General features: G+C 38.9%; 1 protein-coding gene across 7 annotated transcripts in view; it reads left to right on the top strand.

Annotated features, from left to right (window-relative positions):
• RAPGEF2 (Rap guanine nucleotide exchange factor 2) overlaps positions 1 to 22,744 on the top strand; it is a 239,142-nt gene that overhangs the window by 153,756 nt on the left and 62,642 nt on the right. Inside the window, exon 1 of one of the 7 annotated variants that reach the window (XM_055144323.1) lies at positions 2,675 to 2,796. The exons of 3 other annotated variants lie outside the window; for them this stretch is intronic. In XM_055144323.1, coding sequence (XP_055000298.1) covers positions 2,743 to 2,796 — 54 coding nt within the window. In that variant the 5' untranslated portion in view covers positions 2,675 to 2,742. Of the gene's footprint in view, positions 1 to 2,674; positions 2,797 to 3,520; positions 3,687 to 22,744 lie in introns of those variants that run through there. 3 more of the 7 variants (XM_055144325.1, XM_055144326.1, XM_055144322.1) reach the window with 3 other exon arrangements.

Below are 22,744 nucleotides of genomic sequence, written 5' to 3'. Positions count from 1 at the left end.
AGGTCTGTAGCACTTTCCTTAGGCAAGATATTTTCTTTTGTTGAGTTTATGACTTCTTTCTGTATGTTTGGTAAGAGTTCTTTACCATATGCAAGTATTTTTCTTTTTCCAATTAGTGGCTTGTCTTCTAATTAGCTCAATAGTAGTATTTTCTTTTCTTATTTTTGCTTTGTTTTGGTTTTGGGACCACATCCATTGTTTCTCAGGACTTACTCCTAGTTCTGTGCTCAGGGATCACTCCTGGTGGTGCTTGGGTGACCACCTTTGGTGTCAAGGATCGAATTGGGGTCAGCTTTATGCATGGCAAGTGCCTTAACACCTTTACTATCTCCGGCCCCTTGATAGTTGTTTTACAGTGCATTGTTTTTTATTTTAATGAAATCCAATTTATTATGTCTTTGTATTAAAAAAAAATTCAAACCAGATACCAAAGGACATCTGTTTTTCTCCTGTTACAGATTTGCATTTTACATTTAAGTCGATTCATTTTGTGTTGATTTTAATGACAGGTCTAAGGTTGCCTATATTTGATTTTTATGTGTGAGTACTTAGAAATATTTATAGAAGAGACTAACCTTGACCATATGTGTTGCTTTTGTTTCTTTGTCAGAGACCAGTGCCATGCACTGACAAAAATTCTTGTGGAAAGTTTCTCTTTTGTTCTTAAATTAATACCTGCCTTATATTTTTGATCGGAACTAATCTTCAGATCACATATGAGCTTGTCAGTGTTCACTCCCAGTCACTGGAGACTTTGTCTGTTCGACAAGGTGTGAGTGTCCTTGATGGCACGGGCACCGTCCCAAATACAGTGGCACCCAAGTGAACATGGTGCCTTATGGAGCTTTGAGTAGGGGAAGCAGATACTATCTGCTTAAATAATTTTATGAGTAAATGGAAAAACTACAGTTGTAATAAGCATCATGGCAACCGTGAAAACTTCAAAAACTGGTTTTTGGTGTGAATGGGAATCATCAGTCAACAAAGGGGAGGTAAAGAGGAGTTCTCTAGCAAAACAAAAAAAATAATAATAATGTGCAAAAAGCTCCTTAGCCCTTTCAAGAAAGAAGAACCACCAGAGAACCTGGGGGACAGACAGTGAGCAGGAATGTAGTTTAAGTCCTGAAAACATACAAACGTCCCAGATCATGGTGTTACAGTCTCTCAAGAACAGTGGGAATGTTGATGAGCTTTTCACAGAAAAGGGATTCCAAAGGATGAGATTTCAGGTTTTAGTTTTTCAAAGAGCTCAGGAGACAGGATGTTCAATGGGTTGGGTGTTACACTAAATCCAGACGGTTCAATAAGGAGGCTTCTGCAGCGTTCAAGGCCGTAAATAATGATTGGAGAGAGATGATAGCCGAGATGAAGAAAAATCCATATTTGAGAAAAGGTACAGACTTTAATCAATGCGATACTGTGATGCATTAGATGTGGCGAATGGTCTTGAGACCAGCTTGGAGGTTGCCCTTTTTTTTGGGGGGGGGGGGAATTTGTGCCGTGAGGAATGATGGAAACCAAAAAGTACTGAAGATTAGTTGTGAAGTGGTGTATGGAGAATGGAGTGGCAGTAGGAGAATAGAGAAAGGGAATAGAGAAGGTTCCTGGTTTCTTGTTGCTGTTGCTGAGTTTGGCAGAGACATGAACCTACTTAAAGACCAGTGAGGCAGGGAGAGCGGGGCTGAAATACATGCGTAAGGAAAGTAAAAGTAACATGAGAAGCGGCTGAAAGCCATGTTGGGATGGACAGGGAGAAGATATAAATTAAAGAGATGGAGGAAACGGACTTTCATCTGAGTGGGAAGGGACAGAAGATTGTCTGGAGAGTGTTGGGGAGCCAGACAAGTCCCACAATCCCATCATTAATGCTAGATTGTTCATACAGATTCTCTCTCTGCATTTATAAATAGTTCTGACTGTGAGAAACTGCCTCGGGTTCCAGAGTTAACCTGTCCTTTTCCTTACCAAGTCACATGACGTGCTCACCTAGGGTAAAATTCAGTGCTTAATGTATAATTAATGTATCTTCAGTCATTTCAACTCTCTACCTCTTAAAAAAAAAAACATGTTTGATTTGGCATTTTTAAAGCCAAAACCTGAGTTGACTTTTTTGTATTGGCAAGGTGCACTGTGTGTATGTATATGGGTGTTTGTGAAAATCACATCTTCTAAATTTATACGAAGCTTGTTAAAATGTGCTTTTTGTGATTTTTGATAGCTACTTGTTTGCTCTGGCACGGTGGTATTGGAGGGTAGGGCAGCAGTCCCTTCTATTCTTTTAGCTTCACCTTGATGAAAAATCATATTTTAGTTGAAAGCTGTTCAAGTAAGTCCTTGCTCCGTTTTCCTACCCTGTCTTCAGTGATATTATTTGGAGTCAGCAATCAATGGATTCCATCCCTCTGAGACTTGCTTAACCTACAGCTGCTGATATAATACAGGCAAGAGCTTGTTACTTTATTTGGATTGTCCATTGCTGCCTTAATGAGTGAAATGGTTAAGTAGAGGAGGGGGCGAGTCTTAAGGAATGTGTGTACCATTTGAGCTGAGGATTTCAGTGTATATAGGGAGAGGGAGGGTGAGAGAGAAATCCACTTACATCACTAGAACTGCATTGAGTGTGAGCCTTGCAGGTTAAGAGACAGACTACAGTGTCTTGCTTTCTGCAGGGAGCAGCAATGCCGTTTGTTTCCTAAGAGGAATTTTTTATTTAGAAAAGGAAGCTTTCTCTCTACCCAGGAAATGGCTTTCCTTGTGCGTTGCTATGCCAACTGCCTGCAGCCATGGTCCTCCAAAGTAAGCACAATAATGTAATTATATTGGTGTGTTGCATTCAGACTCATGATTCTGGAGATTGTGTGTGTGCATGTGCTGTGTTTCCGTTAGTGACTCGCCAGCAGTCATGCTTGTGTTGAGTGTGTGAGGGACAGGCATCATTAAATTAAATGTCCATCAGTGTCATGCTGCTGAGATTAATTGTGCAAACTTGGTTAGTGGAGTGGGACTGAGATCACTGGTCACCACTCTGTCAGCATCATTAGCAGCTAGGGAGGAGGTCCCGATTCACACGCTCTGCCCTGATTTTTCCTTTCTTTCTCTTTTTTTGCTTGGTTGGAGGGGTCTGCATGTGTGATTGCAAGTGAAACAAGAGTATTAACAATGCTTGGCTGAATGCTGGAGACTGGTTCTTATACCACCCTGCCTGATAGAATTCTGTATTTAAGCCTTTTTTCAGGGGAGTCTGTGTGCAGTCAGCCATTTTAGCTTTTTTTTTTTTTTTCCCTTTTGCCTCTTGTTCTTCAATCTCAGAAATGATCTTGTTCTCTCGGCAGACTGAGAGCTTTGTAAGGTTTCCTCGGTCTTGTCATAGCCTGAGATGGTTAGAGTTTCAGTGTTATAAAAATGGAGACGGACACCGTTGTTCAGATTCCTTTTCTGGTCTACAAGTGTGAGTGCTTTCCGAGCTTACCAGTAGTGACACTTTAAGCTGCAGCTCGGTCTCCTCCTCCTCCTCCGTCTTTTTTTTTTTTTTTCCTCTTTGAATTTTATGCTGTAGAGGGTGACTTGCCTTCCATGAGAGATTGGTACATGATGTGTAAATTCAGTTCTGCATATGTCTCTTCATTATGAAACCATTAGCAATCCCAGCTAACCATGGAGTTATGGGCCAGCAGGAGAAACATTCAGTAAGTATCGCAAATGTTGCGTGTGCTTTGGTAGCACGTCATAGAGAACTGCTTTAAAAAATGGGAATTATTGCTGTGTGTTCTCCAGGGAAAAACAGGATTTTTAGAGGGTATGGTAGTCGGCTTGGAGGTGGGAGGGAGAATTACAACGGGCTTGTTCTTCCCTTTTTTTTTTTTTTTTTCTGATTTAAATTCTTCTTAAGGACCAGTAATTTGTTGAATGCTGCAAAATCGTGAATGTGGAGAAATATTGTTATGATGAGACATGATTTTTCTAATCAAAATGGAAAGCTTGGCAATTTAGCTTGAACTTAAGAGCATCCTTACAGAAATGCTTTTCGAGTCGAATGTAATAAGAGGTCATGGAAAGGGTTTTTGAGAATTGGAGTCTGTGAGAAGGATTTCACGTGTAGTTTTGAAGGAGGGAGGGGGAGCGTTATTGATTTGGTAATAAACCGATCAGTGGGACTCGTTTGATTTAACATGTATTAATAGTCGATGAAACCAGAATTTTTTTTCTGTCTGCCACATGTCTTCCTTCTTTATAATTGATCCCATGAGTCAGCTATGCATTTGTCATGTTGAAATCCCACCGGCAGCTCCTGCTGTGTGTGAGAAGCACTTTTCTGTCCCCGGCGCTGGGTCCAGGCTCTCGCTGGAGGCACGTGCGCGCGCCCAGTGCCACTTCAGACCGCCGGGCTGGGAGTTGTCTGCCTCCTGGTTATCTGTGTGTTTTGTATCGATTATCCCCAGAATGAAAACTTGGGCATTAGTCCGTTGATAGAGCAGGCTGAAATATTCTTAGAGTGCCAGTTTTTAGACCTCAACGTAGCACCGAGTAGGGCAAAAGATGACCTTTTATTTATTCTAAGAAGGGTGAGATGTTAAAATTTTAAAAAGGTGAGATCAGTTGCAGAGATTTTGAAGACAGAGGGAGAGAGGGACCCGAGTTTGGAATATTGAGATGCTTAGGTTTTGCAGTACAATTTGGTTTTCTTCATCACGGTGGGCAAAAGGGCCAGAGTCCCAGAGAGGTTTTTTTTTTTTTTTTTTTGATTAGGTGAAATAATTGCAAAGGCGTTACCTCACACTCCGCGCACCACAGGATGTTCTTCAGGCATTAGCTGTGGGGGAAGGAAGCACAGGCCGGGCTGTGCTCTGAGGCCTGCCCCCTCATAGTGAGATCCTTGTGGTACCTCAGACTAATTAAATCTCTTCGGATGAGATCCAAAAAAAGACCTGCCTTGTACTTCGTTTCCCTGATCAGAGAAGTTGTTACAGAGAAGTTCTAGAGTTTATGAGTGGGGCCCTGGAAATGAAGCTCCCCTGCAGTTGATGGTTTTATGTAGAAGTGGTACTTGCGCCATATGTGACGAACTGTAGAAGCAACATTGAAACAGCCAGCTCCTTCCATATCCATGTTTTCCAGATCCAGGGAAAATGGAGGAGGTTATTTAAATAAATAATGTAATTCTCATAAGTAAGTTAAACTGTGAAACTGCTAACTGGTAAGGGAGGGAAAAGTAGGCCTAGAGGGTTAAAACAAGAGCCACTGTGCCGATTAATACCAAGTAGTGCATAAACTATGGCGCCTCGTGAGAGAGATGCTATTGATCCTTTAAGCATACCTGTTTCCTGGTACTTGCTCTGTGCTTTACTAGACTTGAGGGTAGTGTTGCGATAAATTAACACTGACCATCACATAGTTTAGTATTGTGCTTTTGTAGGAGACACAAGAATAGTGTTTCCTGTAAGACTGGTTTATCAACTGAAATACTGCGACTTTTTGTCCCACAACTGGAGCGATAGCACAGTGGGGAGGGCATTTGCCTTGCATGCGGCTGACCCAAGTTCAATTCCTCCATCCCTCTCGAGAGCCCGGCAAGCTACCAAGAGTATCCTGCGTGCATGACAGAGCCTGGCAAACTACCCGTGGCGTATTCAATATGCCAAAAACAGTAACAAGTCTCTCAATGGAGACGTTACTGGTGCCCGCTCCAGCAAATCAATGAACAACGGGACAACAGTGCTACAGTGCTACCTCCTCTACCTCAGAGCTGACAGCTTAGGCCATCAGCCCCTTCTTGTATACTTACTTGTATGCGTTCTTGAGCATGTGATGGGATTTTTATTCTATGTGAGAGATTGAAGACAACTGTTATGCCGATTCTCACATGATAGGTGAAAGGGAGCCATTGTTAGTAAGAGTTGCACAGCTCGGCAGAAAGGCGTGCGGATAACCCTTTCCTTGGAGGCAGACTGCCATGCTAACCAGCCCGTGTCCACTCCCACATAGATACAGCTGAGCTGCCAGGTCTGCAGCTTTGTGGCAGTGGCCAAGGCCGGCGTATTGCTCCTGCTGGTGCTGCTTGGGGAGCCACCGGCCACACCTGGAAATGCTGGACAGGCCACTGTTCCCGGGGATCCGACCCAGGCTGGGTTAATGCAAGGCTGCGCCTAACCCTGTCATATCTCCCTGTCCCAGAAAGGTCTCTTCTTACACCTGTGCGGTTTTATGAGAATGGTGTTGGAACTAATTTTAAGTAGCTTTGCTTCTTTGACTACACAAGGGATAGGAAACCAGACACGTGAAATTGGGGGCATTTGCCGGTTTTGGTTGGGCACGGTGACTGCCTTGTCAGAATCTTTTAGAGCTTAGGACTTAACATTTCTCATTCATTTGTCATGCCGGTTCAGTGCTGGCCCCTAGTAGGTGTACAATAAATACCGTTGAATTTTGTATTGAATCCTTGGGTCGGTGGAATATTTAATTTAGATTAAGCCTTTAACCAGCACATTACATATTTTTTGATCACACTCTCCATTGTCTATGGTCTGTTGATAAAGATAATCGCATCTTACTCGAACTACACTTAGCACTTGGCTTTATTTTTATAGTCATCTAGTGAGTGTTTCCAGTTTGTCTTCAGGAACCGTGGTTTTATATGTTTGGAAAGTTGAAGATTATTCCATTTTAAAAATACCTTGTAGAATCACCTTTTCCAAGACTATTGTGTAACGCTGTGTGTGCTGACTGTTAATAGATGGTCTAGTAAAAAAGTTTTATGAGCTCACAGTTGGGGAAAGATTGGGATATCTACAGGTGCCATTACTCTGTCAGTTATTTTGCTTTTTACTCACTTTTTCCTCTTTGCACACCTGTTTTTGACAATTTGGCAATATAGGAGGGAGGACTTTGAATTGGTAAATTTTAAAATTAGTCACATAAAATAAGCCAAAGTGATACTCTAATGTTAACTTTTCTAGCACATTTTATTTGGAACTACTGTTTAGTATAGTGAGCTCTGATTAATTGTAGTAAGGGGAACACCTTAATCATGAATAAATAGCAGTGCTTTTTAAAAAATGCTCTGGATAAGAAAATACATTAAACATAGGGAATAAATAGCCATAGTTATCATGTACTGGGCACATTGTTTATGGCAGATACAATTTAATATTTGACTTAATTTTTACACAACCCTCTCTAGATTGATAGTGTCATTCTTTTAGACATGATGGAACTGAGTTTAGCAAGATTAAACATTTTCCCCCCTAAGGTCATATTACTAGTAGTAGATAGTAGAACTATTATTGGAACTCAAGTTTGACTGATTTTATAGCCCTCACTTCAGCTGAAACTATGCTAGCAATTCATGTGGTCAGTTTTGCTCACCATGTTTGAATTGTATAATTATGAGAAATGTTATCAGCAGTGGAATATACAGCTTGAAAAAAAGTGTGCTTCTATTCATTACTAATTTTTCTCACTTGTATGACATTCCAAGCACAAGCAGTTAATGTAAAAGAGCAACAGTATGATGATAATTATTTTATAATTTACTATTTCAACAAAAATAGTTTTGTAGCGCTTTCTATTGATAGATCAAATCAATAATGTATCTCTCCATTTAGACACTATCCTGAGACATCAGTTGGGTTGATCTGGAGTTGATGTCATTTAGCTTGCTTCTTCCTTCCATTCCTCCTCCTACCTTGCCATGTTTGGTTCCATTACTTATTTTCTCATTTCTCATTGTTTTCCTCTTAAAATATACACTCACGGGGCTGGAGAGATAGCACAGCGGGTAGGGCGTTTGCCTTGCACGCGGTCGACCCGGGTTCAAATCCCAGCATCCCATATGGTCCCCTGAGCATGGCCAGGGGTAATTCCTGAGTGCAGAGCCAGGAGTAACCCCTGTGCATCGCCAGGTGTGACCCAAAAAGCAAAAAAAAAAAAAAAAAAAAAAAATATACACTCACTGTCTCTACTTCCTCTATTTATTCCCTTTGTGACTTCTAATAGCCTGACCTTGGCCACTATTATTTCATCCATAGCACTGAATCTTGCTCATTTATTTTAGTGAAGTCTACATCCATCACAGAGCCTGGCTATAATTTGGGATCACCTTTCTGAAATCCATGCTGGATGTGACTTGTTTATCATTATAAGTACATTTTCACCATTACATAAATCTCTTAGCCCACGGGGATGCAGTTTAGTTTGCTTATAAGCTTCATTCTTGTTTGGTCACTGAGGCCCTCTGTAGTTGACATTCTTTACCTTAGGAACATATTTCTTTCCAAGTAAGTTTTTAAAATTTAGGACAAGATGGTCCAATTATACTTCAAGCTCATTGTCTTTTCCCATTTCTCAGCTTTCAGTGCTCTTTGCTTAACTGTACTTGCTCCAGATTCATCTCTGCTTTCCCTGAATAATGTACAGTGATACTTACTATGTTGTTAAGGTGTAATGCCAACTCTTACTAGTTATTTTAATTGGTGCTCTTAGGTTGACCTTAGCTGTCAGATGAGACACTTTATCTTGAGTGAATTCTCTTTCTTCCTCATACAATGTGAAGGCTATGGTTGGAATTAAGAACTGAATATCTATGATGATTACATTTTAGCACTTTAGGATGGAAGAATTAACATATGAAGGTCCAAGGCAAGAACATCTAGAAGGATATGAAGAATTAAAAGGTTATGAGGATAAACAATGAAATCATTAGTATGGAACTGATCATTTTAGGGAAGTAGGTCTATACCTGTGATGGATAGGAAGATGTTAAGATTTCTGGAAAATTAATGAGTATAATTTGTATCTAGAAGACAGTATTTCTCTCCCTAACTCAGTCACAACTTTCTCTTTAATTTGAACAGACTTAAGAAAATTCAGTGAAAAAACTGCTTTTCTCTTACCATGACATTTCACCTTGTCTGTAAATTTTGGGTTAAATGACTATTTCTAATGTAAGTTGATGAATTTTCCTTAGTAGAAAAAAGTACCAAAATGAGTATAGGTGTGTAGGTTATGCTTCTTTTGGATTAAGACTCTACCTTTATCTGATTTTTGTTTCATCTATTATGACAACTATATTTCCTGAGATGAAATAAGTTAATCTCTCGAGGAGGTTTCCCTCAGTGCTGGCTAGGAGAGAGAGCGAGCCAATATTCTGTTGTTCTAATTGAGGACAAGGTTATCTGGCCAAGAAATCTTAGAAACAACTAATGAATCTTTTTACCTCTTTGAAGTGAAATATATTTTAGAGATTTGTTGATGTATTGCAAATGCTATTTACATTTGTGTAAGATTGGAGAAGGCTTTATCTCATTAGAGAAAAATTCTTTCAGGAAGAAATATACATGTTTTTAATATTAACGATGGATTCTTAAGTAGACTGCAGAAAAGTAAAATCAATATTGGTGATAAAGAATGACAAGGATGCTCCCCTGAGCACCGCCAGGAGTAATTCCTGAGTGCAGAGCCAGGAGTCACCCCTGTGCATCGCTGGGTGTGACCCCCCAAAAAAAAGCAAAAAAAAAAAAAAGAATGATAAGGATGTATTCAAAACTCATCATTGGAAGCTCATCTTTTCTCCTTGAGTCATTCTTTCAGTAATCATAGTTTTACTTAACTTTAAACTTGTTCTATAATTTTGAAATACTGATAGGATTTTTACCAAAATGCTCTGCATATTGATTCTAATTGTAAAATTATTCCAGAAGCACAACCCACAAATTCTTTTGTCTGTTTTCTTCATCTTATGCTTGACCATTTTCTTCAGTATTTTTTGGAGGTAATGTGCTTAAGTTCCTTCCATAGTATATTTTTTATGTGCTTATGACTTTATCTATTAAAATTATTAATGAAGTACCTATTAATGCTTTATGTGTTTAGTAAATAAAGAATTACAATACTATCACATCTACAGCTACCTTTTGTATGCTTTCATCTCGGCCTACATAGCTATAGATATATCCCTGTGTATATGTGTGAGTGTGTGTATGTATTAGGGGTTGTGTGTGTGTGCATTTGCATATGTGAATAATTTAAAGTCTTGTGAATGTGTCCATACAAATGATGTTGTCCTGTTCCAAGAGCTTTGCTCTCACCGACATTATTTTTTGAAGACCTGACACATGGTTATGATTATTTCCCTTTATGTTATTAAAATTCAGTGTACCTAGTACTAACTTAGCTGTTACTTAGCTGTTATTTAGAATGGGTTAAATAGAATACTGCTTTTTTTTTAATCAAAGATTATAAATCTTGTTCAAAAACATATAATGTAGGCCAAAGAAACATTTCTCAACCAGGGCACCATATGGTCCCTTTTAGGCTTCTAGGATATTCCAGGGGACACAGGTGAAAATCACATAAATGATTTTTTTTGTGACTTTGTGGGGGGGGGCGCTATTGCACAAGACAAGGTATCCAGCTGCTACGACAGGGACAGGGGTGGGAGAGTGGGAGATAGGAATGAAACAATTCAGAGTTGGGGTTCTGGCTAGAAAGTGGTTGAGAAATACTACTCTGAAGCACACCAGGGCAGGCAAAGTGCTCTCAGAAAAGCAACATGTCCATCTCCATATTCGAGAGCTCCCAAGTAGTTCTCTTAAGGTTCCATTAAGGAACGTATCTGGCACAGGAAACTGCCACTTGTCCATTTCTTACATAAGTCTTTGTTATTTTATTCTCTCAATATACATTGTGTGCCTGTACTATATTCTGTAGTGCATAATTGTGCACTTTGTGCCATCCATGTAATTATCAGTCCGTCCCAATCCATTTCTGTTTTATGTGATTATGACATATTCCACATACGCTTTGAAACTTTTCATTCTTATCAGTACGTCACAATCTCTCGTGTAATTTAGACGGCATGTTCATTGCTGTTTTCAGAGACATAAGTATGGATTAGCTTTACATTTGTTGATTAATTAAGCAATGATCTGAAAAGCTCTTTTCTGTTACTAAGGTACATATTCTTCTTTAGTGAATTCTGGAGAAATATTACTGATTTATAATATTGACTTGGTTTGATTCACAATGAAACAAGCCTTCCATGTATGTATATACACATATTACAGCATATACATGTATTTGTGCAAATATATGTTAATCCATAATCTCATTTCTAGTTTATATATGTAGAAAAGCTAGAAGTTAAATATCTACACAATTCACTTTATTGGTAAAAGCTGGTTTTTAGAAATATATGCCTTATATCTTGTATTAAATATTTTCTTATTGTTAAATCTTAAAAATACAGATCACAACGGGATGTTTATTATGAATTATTTCCAGTATGTCAACATTTTACTTAAGTGTCAGAACACAACTTCACATCTGTTTTAATGAAAAAAACTTGAGTATCATGGCTAGAAACAACCTATATTGTAATTTTTCAGCTTCATTCTCTTCTCCAGGTAGGGGGAGGAGGTGAGAGGGATAAGTTCAACCAGACATTTTCACCTAGAAATACTTTTAATAAGTCAAAGCCCTTTTTTTCCCAGTAATTAAGATATATTTGGAGATTAGCAAGAATTATTATAGCATTGTTTTTTCTGTGTTTTATCATACTAGGAGATTTATAGCATCTTTACTACTAGTTAAAAAGGGAATTGCTAAGTGTTGTCAAAAAGGATTTGAAAGTTTGCTGTGGTCTCTGGGACTGTAGTGACTGGGATGGTTGGGCAGGGAAGGGCTGGCATTTGTTGACTGAGGTTTACAAGTGATTGAGAATGAGAAGGATAAAGGCTTTCTTTTTACGGCTAATTAATCGTATACTCGTGTTTTTATTTTTATTTTTTATTTTTTGCTCAGCGATGCTCAGGGGTTACTCCTGGCTTTGCACTCAGGAATTACTCCTGGTGGTGCTTGGGGGACATATGGGATGCTGGGGATCGAACCCGGGTCGGCTGCGTGCAAGGCAAACGCCCTACCCGCTGTGCTATCGCTCCGGCCCCATACTCATGTTTTTTTGAACTTCGATTTAAGTGTCAATTAAAAGAATGCCCGTGTTTTGGAATTACATTTGTAATATAGAATATACTTACGGGAATATATAAGGTATTGGAATTAATTCCACTTGTGGTACACCTTTCCAGAGTTCTCTTCTTAGCTTTCCACTGTTTATCAGGTCTTCTATCATGGAAATCTTTTTTATTTCTTTTTATTGGGCATACCCCCAGGTTTCTTTACCTTTAGTTATTCTGTTTTTATTATTTTTTTTTAGTTTGCTCCCCTGGGGAGGTGGGGCAACAGTTCCTAATGCTTATATAAATAAGAGCTGAGGAACAAACATCACAAAGGTTGATCACTGTCTGTATCACTGTCATCACTGTCATCTGATTGATTGCTCATCGATTTGCTCGAGCGGGCACCAGTAACGTCACCATTGGGAGACTTATTGTTACTGTTCTTGGCATATTGAATACACCACGGGTAGCTTGCCAGGATCTGCCGTGCGGACGAGATACTCTTGGTAGCTTGCTGGGATCTCTGAGAGGAAGGGAAAAATCAAACTCGGGTTGGCCACATGCAAGGCAAAATGCCCTACCCGTTGTGCTACTAAATGGAAATTACATTTTGCTTTAGAAAAACACATAGATAACATAGATGTCCCAGGACTATTGAAGCTCTCTTGAATAGATAAGTATATATGTTATAGTGCTCAATGAAAGTATCAGCTGAATAAAAAGTCAAAGTTAATTACTAAGTGATTCATCAGAAAAATAAGTAAATCTTTATTTAAAAACAAAGAGATTACATTTTTTTTTCTTCCAGAGGACTCCTATCAAGTAGTATGTTGGTGTTTTCCTGTTTGTGTAAAAAATAAACTACCTGGGTTTTAAAAAAATTACAGAAAGTTATTTATATAACAACTTTTCAAATCTGAAAAGTTTCTTTTTATCTTGTTTATTTTGAAATTACAAAATCATTTTCTTTGTTGGTTTTGAGAGAAATGAACAATGAAACAATATATCTTGAATGTTCTCTAGATGTATATAAAAGAATTTAAACGGTATGGTTTAAAACTTTTCTTTTATTTAAAACTTGCATCAGGTTGGAGTAGTAGATACTTAAGCGCTGGGTGAACAATATAGACAAAAATTTATGGGAGTTCAGAGAGAAGAATGTCATGTATAATTTGAGTAGTCAAGGAAGAAGGAAGACTCGAGCTGTCATATAGTAAGGGTAGAACATAAGCAAGATGTGAAGAAAAAAGAAGATGAGAGGAATTTTTGCAAGGCAAACAGAATAAGCTAAAACACAGAATCAAAAGCGATTCATGTGCAATCAAGGAAGAATGAGTTTGTCAGCTTGGTTGAGATGAAGGGGCGCAGGAGGAACGCTGGTGGGGAGGAGAGCATTTGAAAGCATATAGAAGCCTTTTGAGAGCGTTTTGGCTTACTTCTGTGGATTCATATACTGGAAATCTAGGAATAGGAAAAGACAGTGAATCAAAGAGTGATGTGGCCAGAGCACTCCGGTGGGGTTGACAATGTTCATAAATGAAGTCTCGGGAGTTTCGACCTTTTGTTTCAAATCATCTTTAATGTGACTAGTTATCAAACCATCTCTATTGATTGATCTGGACATAGAATTTCCTGGGGATACTTATCTCTTAAAAGATGTATTTGTATGTAATCAAATTTATTTTTATTATTCGATCTAAGACACAATTTTTAAACCTTACTTTAAATGATGCAGTATTTTTAATTAACTCTAAGACAAAACTTGATTTTAAAGATGTCAAAATTTAAAAAAAAGAAATTTTATGATCTTATAATTGGTGAAATGCTGTATTAGCTCCCTTAGTTTAATTGTGGATTTAGGTTGACATTTATATATTCCGTTAATACCAGAATAATAAATGCTGATAGTTGTGAAACTTGACATAGTATTAAACTTGCCAGTGCAGTTTTGTTTTTCCCTCACTCCACAAGTCATTTCTGTTGTTGTTGTTGTTTTGATTATTGCTTTTGTAGGAACTGGGTTACTGTGTTTGGTCTTAGTTGATAGTGAACAAGACTTGACCTTAGAGTAGCTCCCAGAACCTTGGCAGGGAGACCTGTTGACATGCACACCGAAAATTAATGAGCTTTAACTGGGAGGAGGAGGTGGTGCTTAAAGGTGGTGAGGTGGCATATATATATATATATATATATATATATATATATATATATATATATACGAACCCCTATCAGCAACAGTACTGTAAATCGCAGTGTGAAAACTTAAAAATAAGCACCTCTCATTAGAAGCAGACTGGTGCATGGAAGGCAGACGGGGGCTGGGGAGGGAGGGGACATTGATGAAAGGAAGGGGGTACTGGTGAAGGGATTGGTGTTGAAGCATGAAGCACTGTATGCATGAATGCCAATCATAAATAATTCCAATTTCATAGTGATGAAATTTTTTGAAAGTTTTTCTTCTCCATTATTCTACAGAACCTTCTTTTCCTGATTTTCTTTCTCTCTCTCTTTTTTTTAATTGAATCATCATAAGATACAGTTGCACAGTTGTTCATGATTGGGTTGGGACCATATCAGATTCATCCAGAAGAACAAGGGTTTGAAGAAACCAAGGGTAAAGGGAGATTGAAGATGCCTTGGTCCCATACTGGTTTCAATCCTGTACTCTTGTAATTTCTTTGATGCTGTCATTTCTACATCCCAGGAACTTGTAAACCGGGAAAACTTGGAATTCTCGGAAAGTAACAGTGTATGGGAAAGGGGTTGATTTCAGGTTATTATGGAGTAATTTCGGCACGTATTGATAAAAATCACAAGGTAGAAAATAGTTTGACTGTGTGATATAGAAAGCTATAATCTAATCAACTACTTATAACCTGTATGAAGAAGAGAATGAAGAGAAATATTTAGAGCTTGATGCTCTAAATTGTTATCATTTATGTTCCTGGCTTCACCAGTCACTCTGTGACTTAAAAAATATATTCTTTTAGCTTTCTTATTACATAGAGCCCTTATCTCTGAAACAGAAATAATAGGGTGAGCGGAAACAGTAAAACCTAGAAAGTGCTCAGAGAAATCTATGGCTAATAGTTATTAATAATGTTGGGGTCCCCCTTCCCCCAACACAAACACACATTCTTGCTTTTCTTTGCTGTTCTTGCAGTGACCGAAGGCTGCACATCTGGCAGTGTCACTTGTACCCTTGGCTGGTGCTCGCCAATAGCTTATATTCTAGTTGCTGTGGCTGCACTGGTGCTCACCGAGGGTCACATTCTTGTCGTTGTTGGGACTCTCACACTGTCTGGTCACAGCGCTCGGTGGCAGGTGCCCTCCTTACGCAGAGCTTGAGTGTGTTGTTGTAGTGGAATTGTGCGCTGTGGTTGCAGTGCCAGCACACATCTGGCCACAGCACTCGCTCCAGAGGTTGTACGTGCTGTGTGCCAGTGTGCTGGGCAGCTAGAGCCGCCGACACCAGATCCCGCACCCGTGGGCAGCGCTGGGCAGCAGACTCGGGCCCATACTGAAAAGGCAGGAGCTTTTAGCCACTGAGCCATACTCCTTCAATAGCTTTGTGAAAAAGATGTTGTTTGCCTCCCATTGTCCAGGAGGTCAGGACAGTTAAATTCAGTGTTGGTGCGGATCAGAGAGAGACCGTATTAGCCTTCCCCTTAGCTTAGGTGGCGTGTTTTGATGATTCATTTCCCCCCACTCTGTAGTTCCATGATCTGTAAATAACTTTGTTTCCTAATTCAGTATTAAAGTAATAATAATAATAATAATAATAATAATAATAATAAGGAACCATAATGATATGATCAGCTAAACTTGAAGGCTTCCTCTGTTCTAATGCAGTGTTTCTCAGAGTGGGCATTACTGACATCCGAGGGGGTGCTGGCCTGATCTAGACCAGGTAGTAGTAGCCTTGGGGACAAATAGCGGGGATACTCCTGTTTGTCCCGTCATGGAGGTAGATTTCCAGGGAGACGCTGGTTTTCTTTCTTTCTTTATTTTTTCTCTGAAAATGAAACGGTAGGCCAAAAGTTTGGAATCCTCTGACAGTTTCTAAATGCTGTTTATGTATGCTTTTCATCCTCACAATAAAAGTTATGTGTCTGTTTTTATACATAAGAAACACAGGTTTAGAGAGGTGAAATGATGAGCTGTGCAGCTGATCCATGGTAGACTCAGTGGCAGAATATGAGTGAATGAATGTGGGAGGGAGAGGTTGAGGGGAGAGAGAAGCACTTGTTGATCTGTGTTTTGAGAATGAATATCTGTGCTAAGTACCTCGAAACTTAGTCCTCAAGCATGCTGCATGAGTTCTCATTTCTGTTTCTCTGTCCTGTACACTAGAGTCTCATTAGAAGTTTGAGAACATGTTGATCCTCTCCTACATTAACGTTGATTTTCTTGAGCATCCATTTCATGGCAGTGTCTTATGTGTGAAACTACAATTCCAGTCATGTATTCACTGTACATTAATTTTGAAGGACAACAAAACCATGTGTATTTTTCCTCTTCATATGACCAGATTTGTAAGAATACTATTTTATTTTGAAGTGGTTAATCCTTTCATTCTTTATTTTTACCTTTTTGGGTCACACCTGGCGATGCACAGGGGTTACTCCTGGCTCAGGCACTCAGGAATTACTTCTGGTGGTGCTCAGGGGAGCATATGGGATGCTGGGATGGAACCAGGGTCAGCCATGTGCAAGGCAAACACCCTACCTGTTGTGCTATCGCTCTAGCCCCAATGCTTTCATTCTTTAACTGAAAGTATTTTTCTTGTTAATTTAGCCATTTATGGGAAGGTCGTGAAGCTTATCTAAGACTTACATCTGATTTCCAGAAACTGTTTACATCATCCTGTTTTTATATTTGAATATAGAAAATAGTCCTGTTTGTACTCAATATTTGGGTGATACAATATACTTTCTCAGTTTCCAGTTAGATCTAAGTAATTTATAAGCAGCTATTTTTAGCATATAGCCAGATGAAGGAATTTTCTCTGCTAGACAGTCTTTGCAACATTGTCTTGGCAATAAGGACAAATGAATAACAATTAGGTCCATCTTTATTGCAGTTTGACATTTCTTTAACCCTCCATAGCTGTAATACACATTCCTGGAATTATCGGCTGTAATTATACTTTCTTAAAGCTTTATCAAAATATTCTTTAACCTGGCCTCAGCAGTAACCTGGAGTCCATTTATTGTAGTTTTTCTTGCTTTAAGTTGACATAATGGTTACAGATTCAATATCCATTTTCTTAAGTAGGATGATGGAGATCATAGTAGGCAGGATTAGAGAATATCCTTCAAGGTACATTTAATTATGTACTGGCTTTGTTAGCCATGCATGTATTATTCCTTTCTCATTATATTCTCCCCTTTAAATGATATCCAAGGATGTTGTGGGAGAATACATTTCCTTCAGTTGGTTTAAAGTTAATGAGTGGTTTTGAAGTATTATCATGAGCCAGAGAGCAAATGGGACACACACTGACATGTCATAGTGTAAAAGTCACTCAGCATCAGTGTTGATTGTATATCATCGCCAAGCATACCAATAGGGTTAGTTAAATAAAAATTCTCCATAGCAGTAGAAAGAAACTATTTTAACTAGGTTTTTGTTGTGTAGTCAAACAATGGGTAAGCCGGCAGAGGAACCCAGGTATGCAAGACCTGGGGCTGAGATCTCCTAGGTTGCTCAGATGGGGACTGGGCCTCTTCCACCCAGATCCCCCATTTTCCAGTAGCTAGACAGTCACACCCAGAGACTTCAGGGGCCCACCCCCATGTAATCCCATCAACGGCCAACATCCAGAGACTATAAAACCAAGCTCCCAGAAGAGAGCGACACAGTCTCTTGCCCCAAGCCTGGCTATCTTTACCGGGGCCCCTCAGAGGGGATGGGTTGTGTTTCCCTCACCCTGTCCCCCAGCAGAAAATCTAAAACGTGAGTTCTCCTCACATTTGGAGAACCTGACAAGCTACTGAGAGTCTGTTGCCCACTTGGGAGAGCCTGGCAAGCTCCCCGTGCCGTATTCATATCCAGAATACAGTAACAGATATATACATACCTCTTGGAGAGCGCCCAGCAAGCTACTGAGAATATCTTGTCCGCATGGCAGAGCCTGGCAAGCTACCTGTGGCATATTCGATATGCCAAAAACAGTAAAAATAGGTTTCATTCCCCTGATCCTGAAAGAGCCTCCAATCATTGGGAAAGACGAGTAAGGAGAGGCTGCTAAAATCTCAGGGCTGAGTATAATAGAGACGTTACTGGTGCCCACTCAAGTAAATCTACGAACAAGGGATGACAGTGATACAGTGATACAGTGAACCAATAAAGATACTTTACATATGAAGAACATACTCTTTTCCCTTGTCCAAGTTTCTGTTTTCTTATTTCAAAATGGAGATGATTACAATGATATACTTCCCCACATTATTTTTGGGATTATTAATGATTTTAATGAGTACAGGGATAGTCATAATAATTTAATCGAAGGGCCTTATCATTGTTTTATTTTTATTTTTCATTTTCTGCTTTTTTTGGGGGGTCACACCCGGCGATGCACAAGGGTTACTCCTGGCTCTGCACTCAGGAATTACCCCTGGCAGTGCTCAGGGGACCATATGGGATGCTGGGAATCGAACCCGTGTCGGCCGCATGCAAGGCAAACGCCCTACCCGCTGTGCTATCCCTCCAGCCCATCATTGTTTTCTTGAATCCTCAAAACCATACTAAAAACACAGCGATCCCATTTCACAGATGAAAACTGAAGGTTTGGATAAGGAAAAGAGTTAACATTTTCAGAATCCTTTTGCAAACTGTAAAGCAAACTGTTAAGCATTTTTGCTGTTCAGTTCTAATGCTTTACAGTCACTTGTGGGTGGGATGGAATCAGAGCTTTTCTTTTTAGCTATGTGACATTAAGCTGATAGCTTAGATATTCCAAACCATTTCCCCACACTGTTGAGGTGCTTTTAACAAAACCCGCATCACAGTTGTGTGTGGCAAACACACATGTGGCACACGGGTTGGCACACAGTGGTATTCGTGAATTTTCCTTTAACTTTTCCAGACAGGAAATTTCCTTGTCGTGCTTTTTAACGATACGTCTGACCACGATTGAGAGATTTATTTTTCTTTATCTAATTTTGAGTTCAGAGAATACAATTCCCTGTTAGCCATCTTAGATCAATTATGGTTTGCTTTAAGATCTTTCATTAACTACTACTTAAAAATATTATACCGGCTTTCAAAATAGCTCTTAGTAGAGCATAGTTCCTACGAAAAATTCTTGTGAAAATCTTTCCTTACAAATTAAAAAAAAAATCCCTACTTATTAAGTGATTTTGTGCAAGTGGAGCTGCTTAGTAAGACCTGTCTTTGTAGTCATTTCGTGTGTGTGTGTGTGTGTGTGTGTGTGTGTGTGTTTGCGAGGAGGTATTTTTAGATAGTTTAGCTGAACAGCAATCTGACGTCTTTAGAGGAGACATCAGTTCATTATGTGGATACAAATTCTATGCTTTCAGCTTTTATACACCAAGTCTTAATTTAAATCTGTTCTTCTTGCCTTTTCTAACGAAAGAGACTGTATCATGGTATGTATTCTATTTCTTCCTCAGGCTGGCCTTTCCCGTTAACCTTTGCTTAGAGAAATGCTCAAAGTAGAAATGCCTTTATTTGCTCACAACTTAATATAGATTATCGAAGCGTGGAATTTTGGGTCATATTTAAATAAGCCATGACATACATTGTGCCACGCAGTGTTTTTCTCGTGAACCAGGGATTAAAAATAGTTATTGTGAGGCTCATAAATGTTATATTCTCTTAAGAAAGAATTTAAAGACCAGTATGTGGGAGTTTTATACCTCTTTATTGTACGTGTTGCTTTATTGGTCAAAAATGCCTTTTGCTTTGTTGCTTTGTTAATGCAGAGTATGTAAGAAGGACCTGGTTGTTTGCTTTCTCATTGCTCTAAACATCGTGTGATATATTATGTTACAATAATACCTTCTTTTCATCTCTTAAAATTTTGAGAAAATAAGCATTTAAGCCTAAGTAATTAATGTTAATTTTTTGAGACACTTTGTTCTCACTAAAGGGTGCCTTTGGTTAATAATATACATTGATCTTAAATATGTTTCCTAATTTTACTACAGCAATTTTGGTAAACTATAGGGGGTTAATGTTTTTTAAATTAATCTACAAGCAAATTCTTTATTCAGTCTCTAAAATTCAAAATTATATCAACTTTATGTCAAAATGTCAAAAGCTTAAGTGAAAACTTTTGTTATTTGTTTAAATGTTCGATCTGCATGTTTGAAGCTTCTAGGATTTAACTGTAGCTTAAAATTTTTAATGCGGCTATCCAATAATGTGTGAACTAATTAGGATTTTGGTAATATTTTATTGCAGTGGAATTCCTGATATTTTGTTGTGTTTTGCAAATAGGCATCCTTATGGAGAGATTAATTGGTTAACCTAAAGAAAGACATGGTCTTGAAAGACAGTCTTGAAGAGTTAGATCAGTAATCGGCATTTATCTTGATGTCTGGAGGTCTAAGGAAAAAAATGTAATACGTCTGTAGATCAGGATCAAACAAGACATTTTTTTATTACAAAAACAAGAAGAATTTCTTAAGCCCTGACATTTTATAAAAAAAAAAATCCTTTCTTGTTCTTAAAAATTAGTAGTGTTATGTAACCCTTTAAGAATTTCACTGAAGCCTGATATTAAGTGACTCAGATTCTTAGCTCCTTAATGATGCTTCTTTACAGTGAAATTCAAGCAGTTGCCAGATTCCTAAGCTCTGAGTTCACTCCTTCCCTGAAAAATTTGCATGCAATAAAAATTGAGAGTCTGTGCCAAAAGAGGTGTGAGCACTGAAATTCTTGTATGTGGAGTGTAACATTTTATGTTAGGCTGTTCTCAGTGAAATCATCTGTATTTCAATTTAAGAGCAGTGACCAACTTCAGGCTCAAGTTTCCTTACTCAAAAGTGGCATAAAAGCTCGGAGGTCTGGCTTTATTGGCTGCCTCTCTTACTTCCTGTAGCATCTCCTCCAGTAGCAGTTGTTGTTTCAGAATTGTTTTCCCAAATCAACGGAGAGAGCCCTGCCTACTGACACAGTAACGTTGGCACTGATATCAGCGGCACAAATATCAGTGAAATGTGCTCTCCTGTAGGCCAAGCGCTGTATTACCTCACTGCTGACAGAGGGGCACGCTTATATAAGTCTTTCTCCTTCCACATAAGCCTTCAAGGAACCCCTCAGGAATTGTGTAATTGAGTACTTCAAGAATTTTTACCACTCTGGGGAGAATTCCAGTTAGAAATCATAGGTGTAAGTAATTCTTGCTCCCCCACTTCCTCAGCCCTTCCTGACCCTCTACCCCCACCCCCTAGAAGTTAACTGCACTGAGATAAGGCGAGCAGGCTCCTCCTGGGCATATATACAGGTGTGCATTCCTAGGTGTGCATTGAAACACAGACCTCATCTCTCTTTTCCTGAATTAAAGGTGATCTTTTTGTTTACATTGAAAATCTAGATTTAACCCATCTTGAAATGGAATAGAGAGAAATCTAGGCAGTTTTATAATTTATCGCCTTCCCAATCCTTTCACCATATAAGTCATTTGTTCATCTTAGAATGAAAGATGTCTTCAATTCATTTTTTTTTTCTGATTGACAAGTGATTGTTTTCCAGCCTCATTTTTTAATCTTATATTCTCCAGTTTACTGTGATTGGAACGCATTTTTCGTTCTCCAACTTTCCATAGTTGTTAGGCTTATCCATAGTAGAATAAACCATGTTCAGTCATATATGAAAATATATATCTAGTTTGCTGTGAAAATAGTCTATCAGTACCTGAGAACATGTGAGATCATTGCCTTCAAGGAATGAAGACATGCAAAAGAAATCAGAATTTATGTTTGATTTGTTTGGTATGTTTTGCTGTTTGTGTCTTGGTTATTAGGCAGTTTTGCTTAGTAACAAGTCATACACACCCTATGACTTGAAGTAAAGGAAAGAGAATTTTTTTCCTCAGGCATTTTTAATCCTGCAAATAAAGTTCTGCTCATATCTCACTTAAAACTGAAGCTCCTCCACCACCATCATACATGTGTGCTTGCACAGACACACACAGACATACACACACACACACACACACAAGAGCTCATATGCCCACATGCCCACGCGTCACCCAGCTAGCTGGTCAACCAAATAGGCAGCAGACTTACACTTTAGTTTTTAGTTTTTCACATCCTGTCATCATTGGCTTCTCCTTCTATTCAAGTACTGAACTCCTGGGCCTAATTATGTTTGTTTTTTCAGATTGGCCCCAAACCCCATATTCTTCAGTAACTCTTATTTTACCTTCCTCATCCCAAGTTGTGTTTTACATGCTGTCGCCTTTATTATTGCCCTGCTGCTGTCGTTTCCCCTGGAGTGTCCTAGTTGGCCCCCAATATTAATGTGGGGGTCTCATTTCCCCCTTCTCTCTGCCATTATTTACATAGCCCAATTGACCTCCTATGATAGGAATCTGACCTTGTCATTTCTGTGCTTGTTATTCAGCTCTCCAGTCACTCCATTTTTTGCTCTTGGAGTAAAACCTATATTCTCCACCAAGCTGTGCACAAGCTAGCCTGGGTTGTTTGTTACTGTCCAACCCATCCACCCTCCTTACACACTCTGGAGTCGACCTGCCCGTATTCACTTCATAGACCGTGGTGTGAAGTCTTTCCTCCAGTTGCTTTTCTCACTCAAATTCT

This window comes from Sorex araneus, chromosome 7, assembly GCF_027595985.1.
Source record: "Sorex araneus isolate mSorAra2 chromosome 7, mSorAra2.pri, whole genome shotgun sequence".
Taxonomy (NCBI): domain Eukaryota; kingdom Metazoa; phylum Chordata; class Mammalia; order Eulipotyphla; family Soricidae; genus Sorex; species Sorex araneus.
This window is presented reverse-complemented; position numbering and strand designations above follow the sequence as displayed.